The 12,413-nt window shown below is 44.8% G+C and overlaps 1 protein-coding gene across 6 annotated transcripts in view; it reads left to right on the top strand.

The window, feature by feature from the left end:
* DHRS12 (dehydrogenase/reductase 12) overlaps positions 1–12,413 on the top strand; it is a 28,170-nt gene continuing 15,757 nt past the window's right edge. Inside the window, exons 1-5 of one of the 6 annotated variants that reach the window (XM_064504881.1) lie at positions 1–337; positions 550–692; positions 4,447–4,529; positions 10,009–10,101; positions 11,588–11,669. In XM_064504881.1, coding sequence (XP_064360951.1) covers positions 282–337; positions 550–692; positions 4,447–4,529; positions 10,009–10,101; positions 11,588–11,669 — 457 coding nt within the window. In that variant the 5' untranslated portion in view covers positions 1–281. The remainder of the gene's footprint in view (positions 338–549; positions 693–4,446; positions 4,530–10,008; positions 10,102–11,587; positions 11,670–12,413) is intronic. The other 5 variants (XM_064504882.1, XM_064504884.1, XM_064504883.1 and 2 more) reach the window with 5 other exon arrangements.

Below are 12,413 nucleotides of genomic sequence, written 5' to 3'. Positions count from 1 at the left end.
GGCTAATTAAGAGGGAAATAAACTGACGGGGGAGGGGAGGGGAGCAAACCAAGCGCAAGGCCCCAAACTGCGGCGGGGAGCAGCGGGCAGGACGCCTCCACCTCCCCGCCGCGAGGGCAGGGGCCACCCGGTAATGGCGCCGCGGCGCCCGCCCCCCCCCCCCCGCCCTTCTGTAACGGCGGGCCGCGCCGGGCGCCTTTATGTAAGGGCAGAGGCGGGGCCGGCACGGCGGCGACGGCGGCAGCGGCAGCATCAGCACCGGCACCGGCACCAGCACCGCCATGTCCTGGTACCGCCGCGCCGTGTGGTTCGCGAAGGGGCTGCGGGAGTACACGAGGTACCGCCGGCCGCGGGGCGGGGCGGAGCGGAGCGGAGCGGGGGGAAAGTTTCTGAAGGTTTTTTTTTAGCCATTTTGAATGTTTTCCACTTTTAAAGGAAAGCGCCCCCCCCACCAGGAAGTTTGCTGGGCTGGGGAGGGGGAGCGCTTCTCAGCGCACCCCTGCCTTTTCGTGGGTGTGTGGTGCGCTGTTTCTCACAGATCTCTTTCAGTTTATTCAGGAGCGGCTATGAGTCTGCGTCCAAGCGCTTCGGTCCCGCTGATGTCGAAGTGGACGTGGCTGGAAAATCCTTTCTGGTCACTGGGGCAAACAGTGGTATTGGCAAGGCGACAGCAAAAGGGATAGCAAAGCGAGGTGAGCCGAAGCGGCGATAACGCCTTGCAGCCCCTCGTTACTGAAAAGATAGGTGGAAGCACGTTTGGCCTCCCAGCACAGATACTGCAGACACAGGTCCCTGGGTGAGCGGCCAGGCAGGTTACTTTGCAGGGCTGTTGATACGCGTTAGGGCTTTAAGCATGGTCAGTAGCGTGAAAACTGCAAATAATAAAACAAAAAAAAAAAAGTGGAGAAGATCTAAAAATCATTTCTCAAGTGCAAGTTTCCCAATACTTTGTATGTAGTAGTGTCATCTAAAGATCTCAGTGGTGGATCAAGCTTCATGTAAGGGTGATTCAGTACAAGTAACAGCCTGGCAGAATTCAGACTGTTTTGAAGAACTTACCAATGTATTATATGATGAAAAGGAGCAATTGGCTTCGCTAAACTGAGGTGGGAGAGTATGAAAGAACCAAAGTAGTTGTGCTTGATCTTAACAGTAATAACCTGGAGTTTATGCTCCTTAACTGATTACACACAATGATTTCTTCCGTTGCTGTCTCTAAGCAAGGATGGTATGAGCTGGAACTAGCTAGTATTTAAGGATAAACCTAATTCCTTTCAGACTTTCAGAGCTGTCAAAATAATTCCTCTAGTGCAAGAGTGACAAGAGTTTTGGCATGTAGAATAAAAGGGAGGAGCTTGTTGGGCTCCTTTTGCCTGCCTAGGCTCTAGCAACTGCCTTATGAAGGAGAGTTGGGGCTCACTTAACTTCAACTAATTCAAAATTATTAATATCAAAGAGCCTTTGGGTTAAAGATCCCTGTTAGTGCCAGTACATAATTGGTTTCAGGTTCCCAATACTGCCATTATACATAATAGCTGTGTTACATAAAGAGTTGCTTTGTCTAGTGACTGTTCTGTCACAAATGGGTCTGTTTGGCAGGTTTTGCAAGCTTTCAAGATGCCTGGATTTCCGGGGCTTTGGTCGCTGTAGCTAGTATTTGGAGCCCAAAGGATAGTCTTGGGCTCAAGCTGCTAGTCTGTTACCCTTCTTGGGCACTGCTATGGATATGAAGTTAAAATGACTATCGGTGTCTTCTTGACTCCATCCTTACATGTGCCACTCTAGAACTTCAGGTCAGCTATGCGGACTCCAGCTCCTAGTTAAATCTCTTCAAGCACATCATGACAAGAAATAAGGAATTCAGACTTAACAAAAGAATGGCAAAGCCAATGTCAAGCTACAGTCAATGTAGCTTGACGTATGGCCACATTGGTATATCACTTTACAGTGGCTGAGTTCAGCTTTTCTGTGAATCAATGTCTTACGAGTATTGCAAGTTTGGGCTTTCCTGTGTTTTGTGAACTGCAAATTCCAGTTTGATGCAGCCCTATCCTAACCACTCTTTACAGTTCCCATGGGCTGTTTAAGTTTCAACGACTTCAGATATTTACTATGGAAAATATATTTGAATGCCTTTCCTGGCCGTGGATCACACCACAACTTCCCTCTCAGCAGCAAGAAAAAAGTTCCTGTTCAGACTCAAAACCACCTCTGTTTGTAGGACACTTCTCGCCATGGACTAAAAAGATGCTCCCAGTCAGCCTGAAGGCCAGCCACTCTTTCATTTGTTTAATTTGTATATGCACACATTACTTGTGCTGTCTTCTATGCTGTCCTGTATGCTTTGGGAAGAGCTCTTTGAACATTTGCAAATGCACTTTTTTATCTGCCTTTAGGTCTCTAATTAAAGCCTTCCTTTGCAATTACTCTGAGAAATGGCCAGACAGACAAACAGTGAACAGCGCTGTCCATCCTGATGCTTCTCTTCTCACTTACTCATGAAATCTAAGCTCCCTGGGGCAAAGACTGTCTTTCATTCTGGTCTGTATACATTCAGTGCCTGTCTTTGCAGGGTCCCTTTCATGCCGAGCACATTTATAATACAAACTGAAGATGGAAGCCTGTACTAAAAATCAATTACTGTCATGTGTGTAGTTATGCCAGGCTGAGGAGCTTTCCCCTGCTGCCTGCAGCTATGCATTCAGTATTAGTAACCCAACCAACTCTTGCAATGTGCTGGAGGAATCACACCTTGCTGGAAATTTCAGAAGATCCTCCCAGCTTGTTGCCCCTGTCAGCTGCATGCCAAGGATATTGCTGTGATGGTGGTCGGTGGAAAAATTTCTCCCGGACAGACAACTGCATTATTAGACCCCAAACTGGGCTGTGTAGCACACGGATGAATGACTGCTCTATTGCTAGGGTACACTTGATATTTCTTATATTTGAGTTCTGAGTGCTGGAAAAATGCTGTTTGTGTTACCACTCCTTTGGGATTAGACTGCTTGTGCTTTCTAGCAGTGAACTGCTAGCAGCCCCTAGAACACCCTTAAAAATAGGTAAAAGTAAAGTGTACATGTACATTAAAAACAGGTAAAAGTAAAGTATACATGTTATGGTCATATAGAAATAAAAGAGAATACCTACCTGTACTTTAGTCCTGTTTCTGAAGGCATTCTTTAATGTGCCTAAGCCATGAAGTCATGATAGGTATCCAGTTCTTTGAGAAGGGCCTTGTCCTGTGTATTCTTTTCATAGAAATGTTGGTTGGAAGTGACTTCTAGAGGTCATCCTGTCCAACATCCTGCTTGAAGCAGGAGTGTTGCCAACACTAGATCAAATCAGCAATAGCTTTGTCTAGCTGGATCTTGAAACCTTGCCAAGGACAGAAATTCCACAATGCCTCTGGGGCAACCTGATGAAATGCTGCGCTCATCTCCTAGTGCAAACTTGACCTGTACCTCCCAAGCTGCAATTTGTGACCGTGGTCCTTATTACATCCTCTGCCACTTCCGCGAAGACTTCTGGTATCTGGCCTTTTATTCCCATTTTCACATAGCTATTCAAATCACTTGTGTCGTTCAAGCCCTTTACTATAGTTTGTAAGGCATGTAGCATAAGAAGCTTTTATCATACAGATGTCTTAGCTTTAATTTCCAGTGCAGCCCTGGTATTTCATCAACACTAAACATGACATACGAACTTGACAGAAGATAGCTTGAGCAGATGGTGCATACACCGCAGTGCCCTACACACAGCCTTGTTTGGGAAGCCTATTACAGCAGGATACTTTCTCCCTTCTGCCTCCCTTTGTAGTGACCAGAGCCAAGCAGAAATCTTCCAGCTGTCTTTGTATGTCCACTCATTGAGTCCAGAATGTTTTGTTTAAAATACCTTTACTTCAGTGCTTTGGCAGACCCTCTTGGCATTCTTGGTGTGTCCAGTTTGCATAGTGGTTTGGCTGGGAAGGGGTAATTGCCACAAGGGATGAGCAAGACTGGCAAACCTGGGCCTACAGGGCGTTTTGGCCCTAACCCAGGTCTTTGCTCCCAGCTCTTCAGTAAGTGTCATGGGAGCCCCAAGAGCTGCACAGAACTGAGCTTCAGCAGCACTGATGAAAAGCCACTCATCCACTCTTGGCAGTTCAACACTGGGACTGTAGGACTGTGTGCATCTTGGGAACACTCTACCTGCGGAAGCCCCTGCGATACTTCAGTGAATGTAACAGTCTTATCAGTGTTGCCAGTGCTACTAGTAGGTTGCGGATTTCCCTCAAACTGGAAGCAATCATGAAACGTCTTAGTTTTCAACTGGCTTGTATCAAAAGCTAACTTCAAGCAAAAATTGCAGATTGGAAATCACTTCCTGTCCATCTCTTTTTGCTGACGCCCCCTCTGCACATTTGGTGATTAATTGTCAAATGTGTTTCTTCTCGAAATCCACCAGGTGGCACAGTTCACATGGTTTGTCGAAATAAGGAAAGGGCTGAGGAAGCCAAAGCAGAAATTATGACAGAAACGGGTAATCAGGTGAGTTGTTATTCAGTCTTTTGTTTACTCTTAAATATATTGCTAATATTAAGACCTCAGGGACCTTGAGATATTTTCTTTCATTGTTTTGCTGTTGTATTTTTAATAGTATTTTCATAAAGACATGGTAACATCTAACAGTTTCTCATCCCTATAGATTGAAGAAGTTTAATTTCACTAAGTGGTGTTTTCTGTGGTTAATAATATCACCAGGAGCATGCTGTTTTACTTAACATTTGTTGATATGTTTGTGATATCCTGCTTACTATTCCTGATTATGTGGCTAAGGTTTTTTAAGGTTAATGCATTGCAACACTCTTGCAACACTGTCTATCAGTTTACAGCCTTACAGTTCAAGGTTTATGTGTATGCATAAGGTGCCTTTGGTTTGCTAAGGTTGCCTCCTCTGCTCTGTGAAGTCCTGTGGACAACCCTGGTTCCATGCACTACAAAGTTTTCCATCTCATTTTCTCATTGTATTTCCTCCCTACCTCCTCTTTTCTGCTTATGGTTTCTGTTTGCTTCTGCGTATATCATTCTGTAGTACAGCCCTGTAGCTGTCAGTGTTGCTCTGCTAATTATTCGGGGGGGGGGGGTGTGCTTGTGGAGAAGGGCTGTCAGTGTCTTTCTACCTTGGATGGAGAGCTCTCTTCTTATTAGATAGTGACTTGATTCTTGAACACAGTTTTTTGATTCCAGTAATAGTTTTTAATGTGGATCAAAAATTCTGAAGACTTTTTATGGTTAGAGATACCATATTGACTGAATTTCTGCTCTTTGGTTTCAGCTCCCTACACTTCAGTTCTTTAATGGAGGTGAATTAGATCAGTCCCTATGTAGAAATAAATACTCTCCAGTTGTCTATAACAGCATAATCCCCTAGCTATAATAAGATACAATTGTGGAAGGACTGGTGATTATCAGAGTTAGCTCCCTTTCTAACTCAGAAGAGAATAGCAATAAACAGAGATGCAGTCAGATGACCTGGAGAACAGGGATGGGTTAGATGACCTCTGACGGCTCCTTCCCATTCTGTTTTCTGTTGCTTCAGGAAACAAAGCTAGAGGCAAATAATGTTCTTCCTCTAAGCACAGCACAGTAACGATTTTCAGTTTTGGTAGGCTGCAGATCTGTAGGTTCTCTAGTTGTGGATGGATACGAGAACACTGCAGAACTTGTGCGTGATACAGGGCACCAGGCAGTTACATAGAAAGGAGCATTCAATGAAGTGTTGGACCAGCTGTGTAACAGACCTTGTGGGACATGTGACTGTACTGGAAAAAGTAACTTTAATAAGGAGTCCACAGAAACATTCTTCTTTGTAAATACTCATTCAGAAGCAAAAGATTTCCTCCAGGGTGGTAATAAACTACTTCATCTACAATTTGACAAGCTGCATCCAGACTTACGTTGCTGGGGACCTGTTCCTGATCATCTGGACAGAGATGCTATTGCAGTGTACACCAAGGACTTTTTCCATTTTCCACACCAACAGTAACCAGAGCATGCCTGAGTTCAGCGCTGAAATGGAGTTATTATGTGGCAGGTGCCTGCACCTAGAACTGCAAACCTGGAGGTTGTCCTCGTCTGTTACAGTAGATCTAGTCTTGGAGATTAGGTCTCACTTTGAAAATGACTGCTACCATGGAGGACTTCTTTAGGGAACAGAGCTAAGGGTCATTTCTCTGAGACAATATTACAATCTTCAGCAGATAAGTGTCGATTCAGATCTCTTTCCATCTGTAATCATGCTGAAATCATTTGTAGAATTGAATATCTGCCCAATAATCTCCTGGTCTTCTGTTCCAGTGCTGGTAGCGCAAAAAGTGGAAAGCTTTTAGAAAGGCTTCTGTGCAGAAACTGTAGTGCAGTGTCAATTTTTGGTCAGAAATAAACATTGTGATGAGAAATTGTGACTTGCCTCAACTAAGGAACTGAAATCCAATGGGTAGAGAGAAGAAGTCATGTGTTTTTATCTTCAGGGAAGCAGAATTGCAGGCTGGGAATGATGCCTTATAATTTTCCCAGCTTCTTCACTTATCTCTTTTGCTTGTATAATAAGTATTTAAAGAAACAGCTTGGAAAGAGAGGAGGTACTTTAATGAATATTGGTTGTTTTTTGTGGAACACATTCTCTGCATAATTATCTTAGAACTGCCTTTTCCTGGTATGTGTCATAAGACTACTTGTGCTATGTCTTTGAGACTAAGTGCTATCCAGAAGAGTAGTAGTATTTGACATGCCTTTTGCATGCTGATAAATGCCACTGTGCTTGTACTGGATAGAACACAAATTTTCAAAAAAACAAGGGATTTGTCTGCAAAAAACAGTAAAAGGGTTTTGCTGTTTTGGAGAGAGGAAATATTTATTGCTCTAGTGGGTAAGAAGTTATAACTTTACTGTCAAGTAAAGGTTTCCCTTTTTTATTTTATTGCATCCACATCCCTGCCTGTAGTATTTAAAACATTGCAAGGCTGTTGTGACATGGGGTGCCTAACGGGGACTTGGCAGTTCATGCAGCAGATAATGTGGAAGAGGGTGCAGAAGGGACCTGACACTGCTTGAGACCGCTAGAGAAAGCACAGTGATGCAATGCAAGGCATGTTGTCCTACGTTGGTTGTAGTGATTGTGCCTGGCATGTGGGAGACCTTGATCCAGACAGAGCTACAGAGGATGTGGCAAATCTTGGGCAGCAAGGAGTGCCTGGTGCTTCTCTCCAAGCATGGAGCAGAGTGTGATGGTGGCGTCCTCTCTTGGGCTTTGCTGTGGTTGAGGTGCTGAGCTGCAGGAGGTGAGCAGGCTGCATAGCTTCAGCGAGGACGAACAGAAGATTGACAGGGTCTTTGCACAGAGTAAAAGCGCACAAACCTCATATTGCATGTAAGGAGGGACAGCTAGAGCCTATACTCAAATGAGAGACTCCCAAGATGGGGAAGGCTGGAAGCTTGTGACTACTGGTAACAAGAAGGCAGATTCCTTCTCTGCCTGCAGATGTGCATTTACAGGATAGGTATAGTGTCATGGTAACAGTCAAGGAAGAACAAGCTGTGTCAGGGGAGGCTTTGAAGCCAGCTGAGCCTGAATCAAATGTTGACACCAAGATGAAGCAGTGGGTGGTAGTGGTTGATGGTTCCCTTCTGTGTGAGATGGAGGCACTCATCTGCCAACCGGGCTTGATATCTTGGGAGATTTGTTGCTTGTTGGGGACTCAGATCTAGGGTACTGTGAAGAGTCTGCTAAAGCTATTGTGGCCCTGACTTGTACCCCTTGTTACACATTGAAATGGGCACCAGTGACATTGGTGGGGGGTTCCTTAAGTGTATCAAGAGTGGCTACGGAGCTCTGAAATTGAGGGTGAAGGGCATGGGGGCCCAGGCAGCGTTCTCCTAAATCCTTGCAGTGAAGGGGAAAGGCTTGGTGAGGAGTGCACACATCCTGCAGGCCAACACCTGATTGTGCAGCTGGTGTTGCAGGCAGGGCCTTGGCCTTTATGACCTCTTTGACTCTCTTTGAGGAAAGAGGATTGCTGAGCAGGGATGGGATCCCTCTGACAAAGTAGAGCAAGAGTGCCTTTGCCAACAGTCTTGCTAACCTAGTGAGGAGGTTTAAACTGGGTTTGTTGGGGGATGGCGTTGGAAAACCTAAGAGTAGTAGAGGCCTGGGGACAGTGAGGATGTATCTAGAGGATAGCATAATGGAGGAGGCTCTCACAGTTTCCCTGTGAAGGCAGTGTGACTGAGGGCCTGTCTCAGGTGCCTGTACATGAATACCCACACCGCAGGAAACAGACAGGAGGAATTAAAAGTCCATGCATAGCTGCAGAATTGTGATCTCATTGGGATTATAGAGAGATGGTTTGCATGACTAGAGTGCTGCAGTGGATGTATGCAGGCTCTTTCAGAAGGACAGGCTGGGAAGACGAAGAGGAGGAGTTGTGCTCTGTGCAAAGGAGTGGCTGGAATGCATGGATCTTTGCTGTGAAATGGGAGACTGGAGAGTTGTGGTTTGAACTGGTGGACGACCAGATGAGAGAAGAACCATTTGGACAATTGGGCTCAGAAGGTAGTGATGAACAGTATGAAGTCCATCCAGTGACTGATTACTAATGGTTTCCCTCAGGGGTCAGTACTGGAGCCAAAGCTATTTGTTGCCTCTATTAACAACCTGCATGATGGGATGGAGGGTGCTCTCCACCAGTGTGCAGATGATCCCAAAGAGGGGGAATAGCTGATACGTGGATGGGAGGGCTGCTATTCAGAGGGATTTAACAGGTGAGGAAAGGAGCTGACATGAACCTCCTGAAGTTTACTAGAGGCGGATGCTCAGTATGCGCAGTCCTGCCCCTGGAGTGGAGCAACCCCATGGAGCAGAACGGGCAGGGGCAAGCTGTCTGGAAAGCATCTTTGGAGACAAGGTCCTGGGGGACAACCAGTTGAGCCTGAGTGAGCAGTGCGCCCTGGGGCGAGGAAAGCCAAGCCCATCCTGAGCTGTATTACCACGAGTGCAGCCAGCAGGTCGAGGGAAGTGACTCTCCCCCTCTTTGAGCATTAGAGAGACCACATCAGGAGCCCTGTATCCGGTTGTGGGCTCCCCAGGACAAGGAAGGCATCACTGTCGTGGAGGGCCACGAAGGTGGCTAGGGAGGTGGGGCACGTGGTGTACAAGGCTGAGAGTGCTGGTTTGGGTCAATTTTAAGAAGAGAAGGCTGAGATGAGTCTTACTGCTGTCTACAGCCCCATACTGGGAGGGTGTAGAGACGGCAGTGCCAGGCTTTTCTTGGCGATGCACAGTGCAAGGACAAGAGGCAATGGAGGGAAATTGCAGCAGGGAAAAATTCTGATTAGATATTAGGGATTTTTTTTTTCTCCATGATGGTGGCCAGCCACTGGATCAGGTATCCTGGAGAGGCTGGAGAGTGTCCATGCTTGGAGATAAAGGAAACTCCCCTGGACATGCCTTGAACAACCTCATCTTGGTGGCCTACAGTGAGCAGGGTGTGGGCCCCGGTTACCTCCAGGGGTCCCTTCTGACATAAATTATCCTTAGTGCTGTGACCTTAATGCTTAATGCACTGCTATGACCTTAGTGCTTAGTACATTGCCTTGGAAAGTTGCTTCCAGCTAAAGAGGAAGCTGCTATATGAATTGTCTGAACAGAAGCTTTGGAAGCTTTACTCTGTTTTTCTAGTATTCTGCTGTGCATGCCTGTCTGTGACATCTATTTATCTAGTAGGGTTCTCTTTAGTAAATTCAGCATTAAAAAGCCATGGCTTGGAAGCTACTGAATCAAGTGGCTAAACATGTTGTAAGGACTTGAATTAGATTTCCCAGTTGAGCATATTAACTAAAAGGGCTTTAGTTATGTTCTGAAGAGAATGTGTTTTCATATGGCTTAAATAGCTTTCACCTAGGCAGGCCTCAAACTCACTCATGGTCTAGTCACTGTCCTTATTGATTATAACTACTTTTCTTTGTTTAGAGTATCTTCTTGCATATTTTGGATATATCTAATCCCAAGGAAATCTGGAAGTTTGCTGAAAAATTCAAAAATGAGCATAAATTAAATGTTTTGGTAAGTCTGCGTATTTAAATTGTGTGTCTGTCTTTGGAGTATATAGCCTCTGAACTTGTCCAACAAGTAGTCTAGACTTCACAATGTGGCCAGCTTTCTCTGCTTAATTTTCACAAAATATTGCTGCAGATGTCTCCATAGTCCACTTGTTCTTGTTCATTCTTAATTTATGTACACGGATATGATACTAAAAAATGAGAAATGCAGTAGTTTTATTGCTTGCATTTTTTGAGGTTTTTACCACACATGTTATCTTTGGTTTTCATCACTAATATTTAGTGGCATTTAGGGTGCCTGTTTAGGCTATGAATATTCTGTAAAACAGTAATATGGCAGGGACCAATTTGATTCCCCTTAACAGGGAGGTCCTGCTTAGGCCTAGTCCCTCTTAAGGATGTAACTTATAGAAGGACTAGTTGGAGCAGTCTAAAACAGAGCCAGGGAGGGAGCTAACAGTTAAGCAGCATGAATGATCGAGGCCCAGTACTGTCCTTTATTTAGTAGTGAAAATCTGCTATACTAAATCTGCGGCACCTGAAACAATTATTCTAGTGCTTATTACATGAGGAAGTTCTAATGGAAACAGAATAGCTTGGGAGGAGTGGCAGTGAGTGAGTAGGGAGATGAGTAGGAGCAGATCTCTTAAAGATGAGAAAGAAAAGTTTGAGTTTCATCTGGACGATAAGGCAGAGAAGAAAGTGTGTCTGAGAATGCGCTGCCTGCACACAGTTTGCAAGCTCCTGACTGTTCACTAGGTTTTACCTTGTGGTACATGCAGGCTGTGTGGTGCAGCACTATTTTAGCAGTGCCTGAGTCAGGCTGGGTATCTGTGTTGTGTTGCAAGCAGAGGTAAAAGCTGTGGTGTCTACAACCAGGGCACAAAGTCATTATGAAGCACCTCTGCTGGTTAGCTCTATCTGCTCTTCTCAAGGGTAATTAACTTGAATGCAGCAATCTGCTGGCCTGGCTACGCTGCTGCCAGGTTTGGAACTAATTCATTTAATTTGCTGGGGCGGGGGGCCCTGCAGGGCACTCCACCTTGTGCTGTACAGCTTCCCATAGTGAATTTTCCCTGGTACAGAAATCTAACAGAGAATACATCACTGCATAGCAGGCATGATGTGGGGTCAGTGGGATCTCAGATGAGACTAATGAACTACACTGCTTATAATATCTGAGCTCAGTTTGCATATTACTTTCTGTGAGGAAAGAGTTTAAAAACATGGAGTAAGGCACTAAGAAGGCCATTGGCTCTTAGTGTAAAGCATCTGTGGTGGTCCATTTCTTTGAAGACTCTTTCTTTTGTGTAGAAACTTCACAGTCAGCAACAGATTAGTGCAACTTGACCAACCAGCTTTATTGAAACAATTTGTAGCTTTATATTGCAGTGCCAGAAAACAGCAAACTAGCATGGTCTGCTTGTATGTGTGGTTTTGTTTCTAGATCTTTGTGTAGATTGTTTTTGTTTATAGGAGTTGTCTTACAGATCAACAATGCAGGATGTATGGTTAACCAACGGGAATTAACAGAAGATGGACTTGAAAAGAACTTTGCAACGAACACCTTAGGTGAGTGTTGGGCGCTCAGTTGTGAAATGTATTTATTTTTGGTTACAGAAGTGTGTGTTCCTGTTCCAAAAGGGATCATATCAGGGAAGGAGTGGAAAAAGAAAAGAAGAAAGATTATAGCTTGTTTGGAGTGACATTTCTTAATTTCTCCATTTTTCACTTGTTCTCATATGAGTGCCTTTATCATAGCAGCAGTGGACAAATGCAAGTAAGATTTAATTAAATTGATTCTGAAATATGATAGGAAACTTTGTTCCAAGCTGTACTGATACTGATACTCTTTGTGTAATCATTGTGCTCTTATGGCTTGGATAGTGCTTAGAGCATACTGAGATGTTTAAAAGAGTCAATCATGTGTTTCAGTATGCTTGAGCAGCCCCATCTGACGTGATGGAGGTGCTGTCTAGAAAGGCTGTGCCCTGTGCAGTGCCCTAGACATTCTGAGGGACACAGCATTTAATCAAGTGACTGAGCAGCGTCGGACAAGTTTTAGGCATTCCACATATATTGGGAGCTCAAATGACCTTGGTGGCGGAGGTATAAGAAGGATGAATTATGGGCAACAAAGAAAGGGGAGAAAGGGAGATTTGGATGAGCAGGAAAGATAGAGAGCAAAGTGGAAGGACCCCCGTAAAAAGCCATGGAAAAGATGTGAACAAACATCCAGCTAGCAGGGAGAAAAGCTGTCTGCTGCTGTTAATAGTGTAGGACTAAAAACTACAGAATTTGTAACGGGAGGTGCGA

This window comes from Dromaius novaehollandiae, chromosome 1 (assembly GCF_036370855.1).
Source record: "Dromaius novaehollandiae isolate bDroNov1 chromosome 1, bDroNov1.hap1, whole genome shotgun sequence".
Classification (NCBI taxonomy): domain Eukaryota; kingdom Metazoa; phylum Chordata; class Aves; order Casuariiformes; family Dromaiidae; genus Dromaius; species Dromaius novaehollandiae.
This window is presented reverse-complemented; position numbering and strand designations above follow the sequence as displayed.